At 32.2% G+C, this 18,731-nt stretch overlaps 2 protein-coding genes and 1 non-coding gene across 3 annotated transcripts; 2 read left to right on the top strand and 1 right to left on the bottom strand.

The window, feature by feature from the left end:
* Positions 1–638: 638 nt before the first annotated feature.
* On the top strand, positions 639–6,620 carry LOC145952476 (uncharacterized). The gene is made up of 6 exons (XM_083064835.1): positions 639–719; positions 805–905; positions 3,524–3,581; positions 3,666–3,986; positions 5,135–5,179; positions 5,420–6,620. Exons 1-6 carry the CDS (start codon positions 639–641, stop codon positions 5,654–5,656), a joined length of 843 nt encoding a protein of 280 aa, XP_082920961.1. The 3' UTR covers positions 5,657–6,620.
* A 6,299-nt stretch (positions 6,621–12,919) lies between these two features.
* On the top strand, positions 12,920–16,958 carry RABA1B (RAB GTPase homolog A1B). Its single transcript, XM_020375769.2, has 2 exons — positions 12,920–13,293; positions 16,244–16,958. The coding sequence occupies exons 1-2, from the start codon at positions 13,073–13,075 to the stop codon at positions 16,674–16,676; spliced, it is 654 nt and encodes a 217-aa protein (XP_020231358.1). The 5' UTR covers positions 12,920–13,072; the 3' UTR covers positions 16,677–16,958.
* A 952-nt stretch (positions 16,959–17,910) lies between these two features.
* Positions 17,911–17,983, bottom strand: TRNAE-CUC (transfer RNA glutamic acid (anticodon CUC)). The gene has a single exon. It is a non-coding gene; the product is annotated as a tRNA-Glu (tRNA).
* Between the last annotated feature and the right edge of the window lie 748 nt (positions 17,984–18,731).

Raw genomic sequence — 18,731 nt, forward strand, 5'->3', positions numbered from 1 at the left:
TGTAGAGCCCTTTTCTTAAATAGATTGAGTAGTTGTGTAGAGATTCAAAGCTTTTGGAGCTAAGATTCAAATACCTTAGAGCCCTTTGTTATAAGGGATCTAAGGTAAGGAAAACTTGCATGTTGAATTATAATTATATTCTATGTTTGATTATAACTTGAATTTCATTTCTTATGGCTATGTTATTGAATCGAAGAAGATATATATCTTGTTTTGGGTTTTTGTTAGTTTTTGAAGAAGTTGAGAAGAAAGTGATGATTTGAGCTATTAGTTGGTTGCATGTTGAAATTTATGATATATATGGGTTGATTATGATGTATAGTTGTGTTTTCTTGTATTGAATGTTGTTTTGGATTGAGTTTCAGGTAATGGGAGCCAAAATTGTGATTTTGTCAAGTGCAGAAATCACCATTGCACCAGGGGTAGCTTCATGGCACTAGGTGTGATGTAGGTTAGAGGCTTTCTACCTCATTAATGTTGAGTGCAAGATTGGTAGCGTCAGACATGAGTTAGAGGGGAACTCCTTGATTTGGCCACGTTAGGGGTGGGTTGAGGGGTATCAGGTGTGATCACCCTTGAAGCTCTTTGACTTGGTGATGTCGGGCTCAAGATGAGTGGTGTCAAGCGTAATCAAGTCAATGACTTTCTGCTTGGATGACACTGGATGCAAATTTTGTGGCGTTGAATGTGAGTCAAGTAGAGGCTCTCTTCCTGATGAGGTTGAGCACTACAACTATCTTGACAAGGAGATCACATGTTTCAATAGTAATGACAAATGACCATATTAGTTCTCAATTTTCTTAGTTGCCAAAGCCATGCATAGCTGGAGCAGGAGCTAGTTTTCAATTTGGGTGTTCAAAAACTACTAAAAGAGTATTTGTTCTTAGTGGTGCTGAAGCTGCTCAGTTCGAGAATTTAATACAAGGTATTTGTTTCATAGTTGAGAATCCTTTTATTGTATTATTTGAGTATGGTGCAACCCATTCTTTTATTTCTTTTGCCTGTGTCCAAAAATTGAAATTTCATGTGTCATGTTGGAACTATTATTTGGTTGTGAAAACTCTCATTAATTATTTTTGAAAAACATTTTCTGGTTGATCTTATCTGTTTGTCTCTTAGTCAACTAAATATTATTTTTGGAATGGATTGGTTATCTTTCAATCACATTCTTTTAAATTGATTTGAAAAATCTATATCTTTTAGTGAGAGTGAGATTACAAAGTTTTTAAGTGCTAATAAGATAAAAACTTATTTAAAAGAAAAGGATACGGTATACATGATTATTGCCTGTTTGAAACTTGAGAAGGATAATGAGTTTAGTAAAAACCCTTAGTGAGTGAGTTTCTTGAGGTTTTCTTTGAGGACATGTTTAGCTTACCACTTGAGAGAAAGACTGAGTTTTTCATAGACTGGGAAACATCTGTCACTACAAGAAAAATACAAAATAGCGACCGAAATTAGCGACCGAAATTTTTCGGTCGCTATTTTGCGACCGAATAATTTAGCGACTGATTTAGCGACGGAATTTGATCAGTCGCTGTTTAGCGACGGATTTTATCAGTAGCAATAAAATCGGTCGCTAAATCAGTCGCTGTTTAATTTTGTTTCATGAGAACGTAATTTGCGACGGAATTAGCGACATATTTTGAAAAAATTATCAAAAAATTGCTCTTTTGAAATTTTTAGCGACCGATTAAATTTCGGTAGCTAAACAATACAAACAAACTTAGCGACCGAATTAAAATCGGTCGCTAAATGTTTTTTATTAAATTTTATAAATAGACTAAAATTACACTTTTCATTAAAGTTACACAGCCAGGTTTCGATCCCGGGTCCTGTAGGCAACCATGGGCCAACTACGAAACCACTACGCCAGTTTGATTCATTAATATTATACTGAAAGTAATTTTATATATATATATATATATATATAATACAGAAGCTTATAATTTTTATTTTCTTATAATTTAATATTAGATTTCTTTTAATTATAAAATATAGTAAATAAAATCTAAAATTTGTATCAGTTTCTTTGATAAAAATATTTAATTAAATTTTAAAAAAATATTTAATTATAATCTTTTGATTTAATACTGGATTTGTTTTGATTATAATATTTTAATGTGTTTTATTTGAAATATCAGTTAAAATATTTTATTATCTTTTCATTTTAATTTATTGTAAAATAATTAGAATATTTAATTTAGTATCATTAAAAAAATAACCATTATAAGATTTAATTTATTTAATTTCATTATTTATTATAATACTTTTAGTTACTGTATTGATATAAAAATATATTTAATTAAAATATATTTTAAAATTTTAATTAATTTATTATCATTCACTTACTTTGTTAAAAAGTGATCAAATATAATTTATTTTCAATTAATTTAATAAAATAAAAACTTTAAAATATATATTTAAAATCTGTAATAATTTCTTAAATACAAATATTTAATTAATTTTAATATATACTAAATTTAATATTAGAAAATTTATTAAGATTTTAGTTATAATTTTTATTATCTTTTGATTTAATATTGGATTTCTTTTTATTATAAAACATAGTAAATAAAATCTAAAATCTAAAAATATTTAATTACTTTTAATATATAATAAATTTAATATCAAATTATTTATTATGATTTGAATTATAATTTTTATAATCTTTTGATTTAATATTAGATATGTTTTGATTATAAAGTATAATAAATAAAATCTAAAATCTGTAGCAATTTTTTTATACAAATATTTAATATCAGAATATTTATTATAATTTTAGTTATAATTTTTATTATCTTTTGATTTAATATTGGATTTCTTTTGATTATGAAAGATAGTAAATAAAATCTAAAATTTGTATGAGTTTGTTTGATAAAAATGTTTAATTAATTTTAATATATAATAAATTTAATATCAAAATATTTACCTGGATTTGAGTTATAATTTTTATAATCTTTTGATTTAATATTGGATTTTATTGATTATAAAACATAATAAAAAAAATCTAAAATCTAGAACAATTTCTTTGATACAAATATGTAATTAATTTTAATATATAATAAATTTAATATCATAATATTTATTATAATTTTAGTTATGATTTATATAATCTTTTGATTTAATATTAAATTTCTTTTGATTATAATATTTTAATATATTTTATTTGAAATATCAATTAATATATTTTATTATATTTTTATTTTAATGTATTATAAACTAATTAGAATATTTAATTTAGTATTATGAAAAAAATAACCATTATAAGATTTAATTTATTTAATTTTATTATTTATTATAATACTTTTTAGTCACCGTATTGACTAAAAAATTATTTTTAAAAAAATATATTTCAAAATTTTAATTAATTCATAAAAATAAAAAAAATTATTGTAAAAACTAATATTAAATAACTTAGTTAAAAATGACTATAGTTAATAATTTAATGTAGAATTTGTTTAAAAAATGTTTTTGAAAAATCTGAAAATAAATAATAAAACACAATTGTTTCCCTCCCAAGCGCGCCCCAATCTGAAAAATCTGAAGTCACCACTCTCCCTCCTCCTCCACCTGCTCTCGTATTCTTCTTACGTTAGGGTTTTCATCTCAGTTCAATCCCACGCTCTTTCTTCGCTTAACTCATCGCTTCTTTTCACTTTCAGCTGTTGGCCCCCAGGATAGGCTACTTGCCTTTGTTGATTTCGCTTTTGAAGCCTCACTTCAGCACCGCGCTTCCCCCTGGAGTTGACACCATTTGGTTTGAATACAATGCTTTTCTGCCTCAGCTTCGGCGCCGTGCGACGCGGCAGCGACGGCAGGCTCGACAGTGTCAGCGATTACTGCGTTCACCACTGCGTCTGTCCCATGGTCGTCGTGCGTTATCCCGACGATGTTGCCTCCGTCGCAGCGGAGGCGGTGGTCACGCGCGGTCAAGGAGGGCGACGAGGGCGAGGCCGTCATCCAGCCCGTGCCGCATAAGAAAGGTTAGGGTTGGGGTTAGAGTTAGGGTTTTTTGTGTTATTGATTGGTGGAGATTGTAATCGAGGTTTTGAATTGTTGTTTGCATTTGTCTGCAATTAATTTCCTGCAATATTTGTATTTGACTTCAATTTCTTGCAATATTTGCATTTTTCTGCAATTTCGTTGGTTTTAAATTACTGTTTGGATTTTTCTGCATTTTAATGCTATATTTGCATCTGCCTACAATGCAAATATAGCATTGCATTCTTTCTTATGCGTTTTTTGATGATATGGGATGGCTAATGCATGCAAATTGTTTGTGATATGGTTGGACTTGTTTTTCTCTAAATTTTGGCTTCTGTTAGGGAGGCTAAGAGAAGAGATTGCATTCTTTGTGATTATCAACAAATCACTATGGCTTGTTGTTGTGAGTACAGCGAGCCATGTCTACAAGTGAAATCCCTGCCTGTTGTGGTTCCATGTTGAAGTTTGTTTCTCCATTGTGTTGTGAATTTGGAAACTAAGATATTAAGTTACTGAACTTTGCAGTTGCCATTCATTGTGCATGCTTGATAAACTTATTGTTGGCTTGTTTCAATATTGTGCCTTTTGGATTTGGAGTAAATGCAAATCAGTGTTGATTGTTAAATAAAGACATCGTTTTCTAAAAAAAGTGTGTAAACCATGGTGATGGATTATCATTGTTGTGTATGGTTTGCCATTTTTCATTGTTTAATATCTGATGTAACTGTCTCAATACAGAATTTGGTGAGCTTTGCAAGAGTGTTGAAATACATGGCTTAGTATGTTGATCTAGTTTTTTTTTTTTTTTGAATTTCTTGGTTTTGTCATGTGTATCAAGCAATTCAACTCTGGATGATGGATGAAAACTGGATAGTATTATGTTAATTTGAATATTTAATGCATTGCTCGGATTGGATGTGGTTTCAATTAATTAGTTTCTCTCAAAATATCATTTTAAGTATGCTTTCCTTATTTTTAGAGCCTTCTAACAAAGATTGATGTGATTTATATAATTTAGAGTTATATCTGCACTTTGATTTCAAGATGTCCCACAGCATTGTTGATGTTTGGTTTTCTACTTCATTAATACATTTATGCTGATTGAGAAATTGAAGTTGACTTCATATTTATTGGTTGCTTTGGGCAGAGGATTAGTTGGAGCCAACTCATCACTTCAACCCTGTCTCTGAAGGTATGCTCTTAGTCCCTTTTTGTCCTTACTTTGTGCAATTGAAATGTTAAAAGAGTTTGTTTTATATTTGTCATTGGATGGGGTCTGGTGCTTTATTCTGCTCTTTGTTCTTTTTGTTTGGGCCCGTATTGCTTGCTTGACTATTAGCTAACAACCGATGATGCTGTTTTTTCTTTAAGCTTTCATGTGAAATATCTTGATAAATCTCAGGCATCTTAATTTGTTTTTCAATGGATACAGAATGTTTCTGATCCGAAGGGATTGGTGGAAATGGGTTGTAGAGTACACTTTAGAGGATATCCAAGTAATTTGTTGCTTCCCAGTGAAGGTGAAGACAGCGTGAAATGGAGCTTTATAAACTCATTAAAAGAGGTCAGTTGTGTGATTTCTTCTGTGTGTGCATCGAGTTTCTGGGAAGAAAGGAATGATGCTAATGGAGTAATGGACCAAAATATCTGTGATATTTGGCTGCTATAATAACTTCTATTTTGGTTATTTATAGGTTTATTCTCCTTTCCCTTTTTAGGCTCCTAGATTAGTGTACAATCTTTCCTATTTATTCTGCTACTATTTAATTGTTTATGGTTTAACTATAAATTTTGATATTTATAATGTTACCTTTTATAATATTTGTAATGATTTTTAAGATATGCTCAGAAATTTGCATATTGATTTAAAAGTATATAAATTGAAGAAGTCGTGTGAAATTATTATTCTCCTAAGATATATAGGATAGAAAATTATTCTTATAACTGGTGGGAACTTCTGAATTGATGCCAACACTTTCTTTTGTCTCTTTCTTTATTCTCAGAGACAATTTTTTAATGTTAACGTAACATTTTTCTTCATAATTGATTAGAAAAATTTATATTTACACAATCTGTGTAATAAATTTCATATTATTATAAATTGTGTAATAAACTTATTGTTAATTTCATATTCGTTAACAGGTATAAATTTATAATTAAAAAAGAATTTAAAAATACTGGTATATTTTAGCGACTGAAATAGCGACCGAAATTATTTGTAGCTAATTCAAGTTATTAGCGATCGAAATAGTGACCACAACAATTGGTAGCTATTTCAAATTTTTAGCGACCGAAATAGCGATCGATTTTATCCGTACCTGTTTCGTTTTTTAATGACCGAAATAGTGATCAATTTTATCCATACCTATTTCAGCTTTTTTAATATTTTATTTCAATAATTGAAATATCAACAATATTTCTTATAATAACTCGATAATTAATATATAATGAATATAAAATAATATAATAATTTATAATATATATAATAATATAAAAATAAAAAATATAAATTTCTATTTTTAGCGACCGAAATAGCGACCGATTTTATCCGTAGCTATTTAAGTTTTTTAGCGACCGATTTAGCGACTGATTTATAAAATGTTTTTATTAAATAAATACAAAAATTAGCGACGGAAATTGCTACCAAAAAATTTGGTCGCAAAATTGGTCTCCAGAAGTTAGGAGACCAAAATTTTAGCGACGGATTTTTATTGGCTAGTGACTGATTTTTCGGTCGCTAAATTGCGACGGAAAAAATTTCGGTCGCTATTTGAAATAGCGACCAGGGTTTTAGCGACGTATTTTTTCAGTCGCTATTTCGGTCGCTGAATGAAATAGCGACTGAATTTACCTAAATAGCGACCGATTTTGGTGGTCGCTAAAACTTGATTTTTTTGTAGTGTGTGTTGTTAGTGAAAAAAAATATGACGTAGACTACCGTCAACTTAACAAAGTTACCATTAAGAATAAACATTATTTGCCTATGATAGATGACCTAATGGACCAGTTAGTTGGGGCTTGTGTATTTAGTGAGATAGATTTGAGATTAGGTTACCATTATACTCATGTGATATCTGAGGATATTCCAAAGATTTCTTTTTAGGACATGTTATGGGCACTAGTTGTAGATCCTTCTAAGTTAGAAGTTGTACTCAAGTGGAAAACACCTAAGTTAGTTTTTGAAATTAGGAGTTTCCTAGGATTAGCTGGTTACTATAGGAGGTTTATAGAGAATTCTTTAGGTTAGCTTTGCCTTTAACTAAGTTAACTAGGAAGAATCAACCTTTTTGTGTGTGACTTTAAGTGTGAGGAAAGTTTTCAGGAGCTTAAGAAGAGATTACCTAGTGAACCTATTTTAGTTTTACTTGACCCTTGTGAGACATTTTTAGTGTATTATGATGCATCTACAACGAGTTTAGGGGGTGTGCTTATGTAGAAGGGGGAGGTAGTGGCTTATGCATCTAGGTAGTTGAAAACCCACGAGTAGAACTACCCTACCTATGATCTAGAGTTAACTTCCATAATTACCTGTTTGGATCTAAGTTTGAAGTGTTTACTAACCATAAAATCCTTAAGTACCTTTTTGACCAAAAAGAGCTTGACAAGAGACAAAGGAGATGGTTAGAGTTTTTTTTAAGGATTATGATTTTGATAACAAATTTTGATAAAGAATTGATTTTTAAGAAAGATAACAATTCAAATCCCTTCTCATTGCCTAACATTCACTTCAATTTATGCTATAAACTCATCAAAGTATAGTTGCCAATTTATATGAATAATAATAATAAACATTATATACTTATAATCAAATAATTATTCTTATTTAAAAATGACAATAAAAAAGACTTACATGTTTTCGCTTAATCAATTTAAGTTGTTTATGATAATATTTCAAGTCATCTCATTATTTATTACACGACTTGTGTTAGACCATCTAAAATAAAATACAAATTTTTAGATTCATAACCAATTTGACATAACATAACATAACTTTTTTAATTTAATATTATTTCACAATTACCTTAAACATATTGGACATCTAGGAGAAATGGGTGGTGAAACTGATGGACCTAGCCTTTGAAAACATTCTCATTCCCACCAATTGACGAGGTATCATAATTGGTTGATATGAATAATTATCAATAAAGATATCTTAATGCAGCAATACCCTATGCATAGTTCTTTATCACGTCAAAATCACACAAATAAAGTAACTACCTCAACTTACCCAATTAGAGCCCCTATCAACAAATATAATACCTTCGATAAATATCAATATCCATGCTTTCCCCATGTGATGCAAGTATTGAAGGTCATTGTTATATTTGTCGATGTTAATGTTTCACCCAACCATGACAATTTTAAGACAAATCCTTAAATTTTATCATTAGGTGAAACAATCCCTAAATACTAGTAAGATACATTATATGAAAATTTTCACTATTAAATTTTGTGCGTTTCATATTAATGAACAATTATATAATAAATGAATATTTAACTAAAATATGATTAGTTAAATAAGTATGAAATTCTCACCTAATGTTTTTCAGTCAACATCCTATCTCGATAAAATTGCTTTTCCATCAACATGAAATCCAACAAGTAATGCTACATCTTATAGAGTAATGCTACATTCTCTAAAAAGCATGAAATGTATGTGTCTTTAGTCTCCATCTCTTTACTCTAGTTGAAATAGGACCAGAACTAACTCTTATAAAATTGAGTATGATAATATGGTTTAGGCTTTCTGTTGCACACATGCTGAGAAACATGTTTGGCCTACAAAGTCAACAAGTCCGTCTTTAGTGGTCCACAAATACCACGTGTACAAGATGACAATTCCATCTACATAGAAAATATTACATATTACAAATGGTGGTATCTTAAATAACGACATAAAAAAAATACTCACACTAGGGTCAAAGCTTGAGAGGTGTAAAAAGAAGCAAGGGTCAAATATTAGGAGATGAAAAAATTATTATTTGAGTCAAACAAAAGCAAAGGGACTAAGAGGAGAAGTGGGGAAGTGGAGACCCCTTAACCGTATATATTAGATGTAAAAAAAAATACTAACTACTTCGCGACACATGTCTCCATTTCATTGGAGAATAATATGGCAACATGCATATGCCATTGTATGTGAGAACACCACTTGCATGCATGCATGTGTTGCTGTTCAGGCCAACAACAATTGAAGCATGCTAGTGTCGCTGCCCCCAACAACACCACTTGTAGTAATGCATGTGACGCTCTCTACAACAACCCCACATGTTGACACTTAATAAATAAGTCATTAGTTTTTATACATATAATTTATTAATTAATAAAATATATATATAGTAATTAGAAAAATATAATTTAGTTAAATATATATATACATGTAATTAATTAATAAATAATAATTTATTACATTTAAAATTTTAATAATTTTGTTTAAAATTAAAATTTAAAATAAATATGTTATCATTTTTTAATTTAAATTATATTTAAAAATTAAAATTAATAAATTACTTTGTAATTATAAACATAAATTAACACAAACAATTTAAATAAACCTAAAAATTTGAAGCATATAATAAATAAAATTTTATTTATTATTCAATAAACATTAACATTACGAATCACATAAATTAGTTGATGAATCATCATCATACATACTTTCACGTAAACAAACAATAATTTCATTTGGAGTCCATGGTTGACGCAAACATTGCAAAATAACTTCTGCAATTCTCTTAATCTTAGCATATAATTCAATCGGATATGTCTTATAAAATCCTTTATATATAGAAAACATATAATCTACATCCTCATTGTTCATGAATTGAAGGGGAGCATAATCAACACAATCATTTTCTTAACAATAAACTTAATGTCGATAATGAAATTCTTTTATATTGTCAACATTTCTTATTCCAATAACTTATTTGATTTGATTTTTCAACATGTGTAAAGTTATGTCTTTGTCAATTTTAAATAACTTAAGAATATCACATTCTTCAAGGCTTTCTTCTGTTCTAAAGATACTATTAGTTTTGTGGCCATTGCTTAGAATACATCAGGTCTTCCTTTGGAGGCTCATATGCATCTTCTCGCCCTAGTTACCAAAGAAAAGGTGTTTTAGGCCCTCCTAAGCATGAAATCTTACAAGGCCCCGGGACCCGATCGCTTTCAACCTATATTCTTTAAAATGTATTGGGAGGATGTAGGTGATATGGTTTGAAGTTTTGTGGCAAAGGCTTTTGCTACTGGCACTTTTTTGGCTAGAGTTTTTGACACTTTATTGGTTCTCATTCCTAAAGGTGAAAGTCAACACACTTTCAAAGACTTCCGCCCAATCAGTCTTTGTAATGTAATTTACAAACAAGTGTCTAAGGTTTTGGTGAGTAGATTATGCCCCTACTTAGACTCCATTATTCATCCGTGGCAGAGTAGTTTGATTCTAGGAAGAAGCACAAAAGATAATGTTATAGTTCTTCAAGAGGTTGTTCATCACATGCTTAAATCCAAGGGTAAAACTGGTGATTTCCTACTTAAGATTGATTTGGAGAAAGCTTATGATAGGCTTGACTAGGATTTCCTCAAACAAACCCTCAAGTTATATGGGTTTCCGAAACGGATTGTTTTATTGATCATGCATGGCATTACCTCTACTAGTTTGTCTCTACTTTGGAATGGTAATAAATTGGATGGGTTCAAACCTGTCAGAGGACTCTGGCAAGGTGACCCTCTCTCGCCTTATCTTTTCGTTCTATGTATGGAGTACTTTGGCATGATGATTCAATGGGAAGTGGAAGAAGGTACTTGGAAACCCATCCATTTAACTAGACATGGCCTGAAATTGTCTTATATCTTTTTTTGCAACTGATGTCTTGTTGTTTGCTAAGGCAGAAAAAGAGCAGGCTATCACTATCAATAAAGTTTTGGAGAGCTTTTGTCGTATGTCTGGTTTGAGGATTAACATTCAAAATTCTCGAGCCTTGGCTTCAAAGCGTGTGCCAAGTCAACAAAAGGAAACTATTACTACTGTTACTCAAATTCGTTTCACCTCTAGGATTGAAAACTACTTGGGGTTTCCTATTTTTCAAGGCTGGATCCACTGCCGAGATTTTATGGCACTCATTAAAAGGGTTTAGGGTTTAAGTCGAAGTTGACTGGCTAGAAGAGTGTATTGTTAAACAAGGCAGGCAAGGTTACTCTTGCCAATGCAGTTCTCACGGCATTACCTTCCTATGGCATGTAGTTATATTGGTATCCTGAACATATTTGTGATTTTATTGACAGGTCAGTGCGTTCTTTTATCTGGTAGAGTAGGGAAGGTAAAGGCCCACACATGGTTGGATGGGACAAGCTTACTCGACCAAAGCGTTGTGGTGGGTTGGCGATTCGCACCGCTCAAAACCAAAATACTGCATTGTTAGGGAAGTTAGTATGGGATCTACTACATCCAACAAGTCAACTATAGGTTTTGGTACTCAAGGATACATATCTCTTACAAGACTCACTTTTCTTATCCAATAGGAAATCAGGTTCACCCACCTAGAGGGCCATCATTTAGGCGTTGGCTCTTTTAGAAGACAGTCTAGTTCTCAAGTTGGGTAATGGAGAGCTTGATGTTTGGTAGGATGTTTGGGTGGGTAAGGAACCACTAGCGACATCTATCTCGTGGATGGATATTCACGATTTTGGGTTGCAAGTCAAAGATATCTGGGATGGTTCCTCGTGGCGGATGGACCAGCTTTATACACCCTTGTCAAAGGCTCTTCGTCTCAAGATATCTCGTTTAACTTCGCATCTTGTCATAGGTGTGTCAGATTTGTGGACATGGGCACATGATATCCTTGGGAAGTACATGGTACAATTAGCTTACAGGTGGTTGTCAGAGGATTATGGGTTGGAAACTTCTGCAAGTTGGAATTAGAACTTCCAGCTAGTTTGTGTTTCTTTCTCTAGCAGGGTTGTCATCTTGCACTACCTGTTAAGAAGGTTCTCTATCAACGTGGCATTTTGGCCTCCAATACCTACCCTAGGTGTGACACTGCAAACGCATGCAATTTTGTTTATAATAATTATGTGGTTTATCTAGTGCCACAAGAATAGACTCATTTTTTATCAGGTGGATTGGAACTTAACGTCTATTCTAGTTCAAGCAAATGCTTTACTTTAGTTCTCTGTTTCTGCTTTTACGACTATTGATTGTTCGTGTCGACCTCTGCCTCATTTGGTGCATTGGACTCACCCCTAGTGGATACTGTGGCCTTGAATGTGGATGAGAGTGTGATTGGCATGTCTAGTAGAGGGGGCTTTGGTGGCTTGTGTCGAGAACATGAAGGACAATTCCTTTTTGGTTTTTATGGCTTTTTATGAGAGGTTTTTGTTCTCCATACAGATATTTTAGCTCTTCTCCATGGCCTTCATCTTTGTTAGAATAAAGGGTTTCGAAGGATTGTTTGTTACTCAGATTCTACTTTGGTGGTATCCATCTTACAGGGATCTATTCCAGTGTTTCATCACTAAGGAAATAAGTTCATGGGGATTCATCAATTGCTCAATCGTGATTGGATTTACACTGTCGTTCACACCTTATGTGAGAATAATAGTTGCGCAGATGTTTTGATTCGAAGGGGTCTTTAGGTAATGATAGACTAGTTATTTTACAAAATTATCTTTTAACTCTTACTAATTTATTACTTGCTGACTTTCTGGAGACTGTTTTTCAAATAGGCTAATTTTTTATATTTTCTTTTTTATTTCTCATTCCAATACAAAAAAAATATCAACCACATAGATGATTTTGTATAAGATATGGAGAAATTGTTGAATTTATTTTTTAATAACCATTGGTTCTACTTCTAATAACTTCCAACTTCTCAACGCCAGATCAGTCTCGCATGTCCCTGCGAATCAAAACAAAGACCAAAAAGAAAAAGAAAAAAAATAGAAAACAATATTTGATGAGTGGCGCTTTTTTAAGCGTTTTCACACATACCACTCTCTCTTTCTTTCTTTCTTTCTTTTCACTACTTGTCCCTTCTCTTCTCTTCCTTTCCTTTGTTTCCTTAACACAACAGATAGAGCAGCAGCAATGGCGGGTTACAGAGCCGACGACGACTACGACTACCTCTTCAAGGTGGTTCTGATCGGCGACTCCGGCGTCGGAAAGTCCAACCTCCTCTCGCGTTTCACCAAGAACGAGTTCAACTTGGAGTCCAAGTCCACCATTGGCGTCGAGTTCGCAACTCGCACTTTGAACGTCGATTCCAAAGTCATCAAGGCCCAGATCTGGGACACTGCAGGCCAAGAAAGGTTCCTCTTTTTCTCATTCCCTCTCCCACAATGCAAGATCATGCTCCACTAACTAATGGGCACCCCAGTTTCGACTAAAAAACTGTTCTTTTTTTTTTGGAATAATTTTTTTTTTGATTTTGATGGGTTGGTTTTAGTTGGGTGGATCTAATTTTGCTGATTCTCCACTTGGGTCGGTTTAAAAGGCGTCGTGTGATCCATGTACTCGACCTTACCTAGTGGTGAAGGGTTTTGTTGATGTTGTTGTTGTTGTTCAATTGGATGGATCGTGATCTTGTGTGGAAGTTTGCTCTAATTTAAGTAACGTCAATGAGTTGTTAATCGGTGTTAAAAAAAAAAGGTAAGTGAAGTGTTTTTGTGGAATTAGGTTACTGAGTGTTGTGCTAGATTTGGTTTGTGGAGATTTGTGTTTTTGAGATCGGGAGTAGAAGTGGGACTGTGGATGAGGCGGTGTAGTGTTAATATTGATGATGTGTTGCTGTGTTATTTTATGAGTTAGGAATCTCGTGATGTGAGTGTTGACATAGTCAAATTTATTAAATGTGTGTGGTTTTAAACTTTGGATTGGATGGTGGTGTGGAATTTGAAGTCAACAATTGTTTCATTTAGAAGGTCTCAAAATAGAAACTTGTATGGCACTTGAATTTTAAAAAAACCGTCTTCAGTTTAGCTTGGCTAATGTCTAAGAGATATCTTTGACTAGATTATACTGCATTCGGGTCTTTTAATGGTTCATGCACAAGCAATGCTTCATACCACGGATTTTCCCTCTTTAGAAAAGACTATGCTGTTGTTGTCTACTAGTAGTTTTTGTCTGATAGGTGTTAGTTAGTTAGTCACTACTTACTAGTTTATTGTTAATAAAATATTGATCTTCTTGTCTTTAATTAAAACTACTTATAATCTATTTGTCTGTAAATGGATGTTCCCATTGTGCTTAATTTTAAATGTTCTATTAGTTTATTCTATTTTTAATATTATTTTCTTCATGAGCTGACCTTTGAATATTGCTCAAATTTCTTTGTTTGAGATCTTAGTTCTATGGATAAGCCTTATGTTGAACTTTAGCCTTATGTGTATATATGTGGGTTGTGTAGGCTTTGATCATCTGTGATCTCAGCTGAGTTTGGGCCTGAACTCAGCTGAATTTGGGCCTGGTTGCTGCAAAGATAAAATCAAGCATGCCTTGATTAATCAAATGCCAATAGATATTGATTATATGTTTTTTCATTTGCAGTGTATATGGTAAGGCATTTGAGGAACTTATAAGTTCCTCTGACCAACTTATAAGTTACTTTGATTAAAATAAGTTTGTTTAGTATAAGAGTTTATATTAGGAACTTATAACTTATTTCCATAAGCTAAATGAAGTATCTTATTACTTATAAGCTCTTAACATTTTTTTCCTCTCTGTTTTACCCTCATTAATTTTTTTTTTGAAATCCTTTTTTACTTTTTTTAAAATAAAAACCATTTACCTACATGCTATCCCCTCATTCATTATTAATAAATAGATGTCATTTTACATTAATTAGGTAGTCTATCAGCTAATCTTATCAAACACTTTCAATTTAATCAGTTAACTTATTAGCTTTCAGCTTCTAGCTTATAGCTTACAGCTAACTTGTGTAAGCTTTTTGCCAGCCTATAAGCTAGTTTTACCGAACACATCCTTATACATGCCATGTGAATGATCCCTTGAAAGGGTAAGTTTTGACCTTGGGCTACTTACAAGAGTTATTAATCATACTCCTTGTTGACATCATTGTATTCTACGTAAACTATGATGAAATTGGTGAATCTTATAGAATGAAGCAAGTTCAATTCCATCTTAGACTCAAGGAAAAATATATCTGGTAAGTTGTCCAAAAGAAAGAAAGAGAGAAAGAAAATTATACCTTCTCTTTTACATGCGATCAGTAATTATATTGATGCAGGCTTATATGTTGGATTGCTGACACACGGATAATATTTTAATCATTCATAGTCTTCCTTGCTATTCTCATTAGACACTTGTCCAATTTCAACAATGCACCATAATGGTCAATACTTATATTATGGTGACAACATTTTGGCCAGTAGTTCTGTACTGTTTACCATCAACTATTTACTTCTAAGAGTTCAACAAACCATAGCTCTATTTTGTCAACACTTCCCTTGCCTGAAATTGATCAAATTTTACTACATACACCGTTTGAGACTTTGTAATTGACTGAAAGTGTCTATTGGAAACTTGATTGTTGCATCTGAAAGGCTGAAAACATTCTATGTGGAACCATGGATACGTGGCAGAGATCAACAGTGCTTTATTTGGACAAAGTCATTTGGTTGATGCTATTCTTTCCAATAACTTCGTTAAAACCCAATAATTTCCTGTACCACTTAAATTATTAATATATGCTTCGTATTTTTTCTATAGAATACATTGATCAAATTGTCTCTTTTTCCATCAAAGTTTGTGCTGAATGTGAAACATCTTCTCCCGTTGTATTGTATTGCCTAAAGCAGTAAGATATACAAATTATTAGTGAAAATTTAAGGTATTCACTTTTCAGTCTTCTTTATATCCCCCACTGACTTTGTATTGACCCTAATCTTTGTTAAAGGAATTGTCTAATTGTGAATATTCTACTTGCAAATGTTGGGTATGGAATTGCAGTCTTATTCAAGTTTTGTTACCAATGTTATGATATGTCTTGTCTTGATTTATGTCCTTTACCTTGTGACTGCCTTAATGAATGCAGGTTTTCTTTGTTGCCTAACCTATGAGGTACTGACACATATACAGAACGTCGTGTTGACGTGTCTGATACATTTTAGACATGACACTTATCAGACACACCTTAACATCCCATTGTTATGATTTATTATGTATAATAAGTTAACCAAATTTGTAAATTGATTTCCCACCATCTTGCATGTTGTTAATTCACATTATTTCTCTTTGTAGGTATCGTGCCATCACCAGCGCTTACTATCGTGGGGCGGTTGGTGCACTTCTTGTGTACGACGTCACTCGCCATGCAACATTCGAGAATGTTGACAGATGGCTGAAAGAATTGCGGAACCACACAGACGCCAACATTGTTGTGATGCTTGTCGGTAACAAATCAGACCTTCGTCACCTTGTGGCTGTGTCAACCGAAGATGGGAAATCCTATGCTGAGAAAGAATCACTTTACTTCATGGAAACCTCAGCTCTTGAGGCCACCAATGTAGAGAATGCATTTGCTGAAGTTCTGACTCAAATCTACCGAATTGTTAGCAAGAAAGCAGTAGAGGGGGCTGAAAATGGAACTGCATCTGTGCCTGCCAAAGGAGAGAAAATTGATCTGAAAAATGATGTGTCTGCTTTGAAGAGAGTTGGTTGCTGCTCGAGCTGAGGTTGGGAAGCATAGTTCAATTGGTTGGTATCGGCTCTGTTGTACGTGTAATATTCTGAGAAATACGAACTAGAAGAAAAGTGAAATTTAATTTGTCATAGCATGTTAGACTCTTTGTGTAACCTTAAAAAAACTAAGTTTGGTGTTTCAATAGGGTGAAGCAAGTTGATTGCTAAGTGGCCTAGTCTTACTTGTTGTAGTGTTGTTATTATTGTTTTTGGAATGCTTTCACATGCAAAGAGGTTCAAGCTTGGGATTAATTGAAGCTATTGTTTCATTTAATATTTTGTAGTATTATGTGGTGGACATGGTTTACCAAAAAATGAGAACATTGTAGTTCATAACAATTACTATCTTGGCATCTGCGGGCAGATTTTTGTAGCAGGCTCTTTCTTTCTTAAAGGAAAAAGTTCTTTTTAATTAAAAATGTTTAAAACATTTCATAATAATTATGGTGGTTTCTCAGAAAATGTAATCGAAAAAACCGTTGCTATTTTTTCTTTTGAAGTAAAAGATTTCTAGCTAAGTTATATTGTCAATTACTTTTTAAACTTAAATATGATGTTTTTCTTATTCATGGGAATTGAACATGCTAACAAGATAGATTACAACAGTTACATATTTTGTTAAACTATTTGAGTTAGACCCTCTTGATCTTTGTTCAACTAAATGACTTAGACTCTCTTAATCAGAGACCTTTTGTTTATAACAATTTTGGAAAATATATTATTTTAAGAAATAGTTAACAAATCAATCATAAAATGCAATTTCGGTATTCAGATATTTGGATACTGAGGGTGTTTTATTCTCATTTTTTGGCTTTAAGAACTGTTTGTAAAATAACTTTGCAGTACTCAATACTCAATTTTTCATCTAAAATACTTTGTTATGAAAATTGTCTCTAAAATAAATATTTTAAAAATCAAAAACAAAAACACAGGTAAGATGTTTCGTCATTCTTTTCTTTTTATTTTGAAGTCCTAATTCTAGGGTGTGAATCATGGGCTTGGTGTGAGTGAAACCTGGTCGAAACAGTTGATTTTGCATAAATTTATTCATGATTTCAAAATAACAGCAATATTAAGAAATAGTTAGGAAAATATGTAAAATTCCACTTCGGATAATTACCAAAAAATATATAAGTTATCTTATTTTAAGAAATATTTGGCAAAACATGCATGGACTCGGGTAAAATTATAAAGTTATAAAAAATAAAAAAAAATAAAAAAAAGAATTCCGTTGCCGGGACTTGAACCCGGGTCTTTCGGGTGAGAGCCGAATATCCTGACCAACTAGACTACAACGGAATCGCTGACAATGATGAGGTTTAGACATTTATAAAGGATATACGGAAGTTCCAAATCAGACTCTGCTGCAGAGATAGAATGAGGGAGGACAAGACAGGGACCCTCAGGGGAGTGATGACCTTCCATGTTTCTCATCTCAAATGCTTTTTATTTTTATTTTTTATTTCAATCTTCATTTTAATTTTTAAGGGAACTGAAAAACTGGTAGGTATACAAAATATATTTTATATTGATTTTCTACGGAAAATGTAGTATATTATGGAGTAGAAATATTAAGTGCTGCATGTATGAAGAGTAATTATTAGAATGCATTTGCTGGTAGAAAAGCTCCTTATAAGTGCAAAGCTGTTATGATATGAGAGCTGACCCTTATGTTTATAATAGTAAATAATAGACTCCATGTGTAAGCCTTTAATAGGAGTTTTAGATTACTCTAATATATATATATATACACTTTGTATGTGTCAAGTGTGATTCTTTATTGATGATCTTTTAAGGCTCCAAGAAATGTCATGGTACTAGAATATATTTTGGGGCTAATTTGCATGTGTTGATTTATAGCTGTATCAGTAAAATATGAGCCTTGATTTGTGATTTGATATAGTACTCTTAACTAAGGCTTCATTTTCACACAATTGTTGGTTGTCCCCCTATCCTAGATCTGATCCTTCTTTCCCAAATGAACAGTTCCAATCATTTTACTCTTCAGGCTTTTTATGTTTCTCTGTAGAACATAATTCATATCCAT

The sequence above is a fragment of the Cajanus cajan genome, chromosome 10 (assembly GCF_000230855.2).
Source record: "Cajanus cajan strain Asha chromosome 10, NIPB_CcT2T_4, whole genome shotgun sequence".
In the NCBI taxonomy this organism is placed as follows: domain Eukaryota; kingdom Viridiplantae; phylum Streptophyta; class Magnoliopsida; order Fabales; family Fabaceae; genus Cajanus; species Cajanus cajan.

Excerpts from the sequence above, each read along its gene's own strand:
- LOC145952476 (XM_083064835.1), top strand. The coding sequence starts at position 639 with ATGACTTTCTGCTTGGATGACACTGGATGCAAATTTTGTGGCGTTGAA. Across the intron at positions 3,987-5,134 it reads GCCCGTGCCGCATAAGAAAG|AGGATTAGTTGGAGCCAACT; the intron begins GTTAGGGTTGGG and ends TGCTTTGGGCAG. Across the intron at positions 5,180-5,419 it reads CTTCAACCCTGTCTCTGAAG|AATGTTTCTGATCCGAAGGG; the intron begins GTATGCTCTTAG and ends CAATGGATACAG.
- RABA1B (XM_020375769.2), top strand. The coding sequence starts at position 13,073 with ATGGCGGGTTACAGAGCCGACGACGACTACGACTACCTCTTCAAGGTG. Across the intron at positions 13,294-16,243 it reads GACACTGCAGGCCAAGAAAG|GTATCGTGCCATCACCAGCG; the intron begins GTTCCTCTTTTT and ends TTCTCTTTGTAG.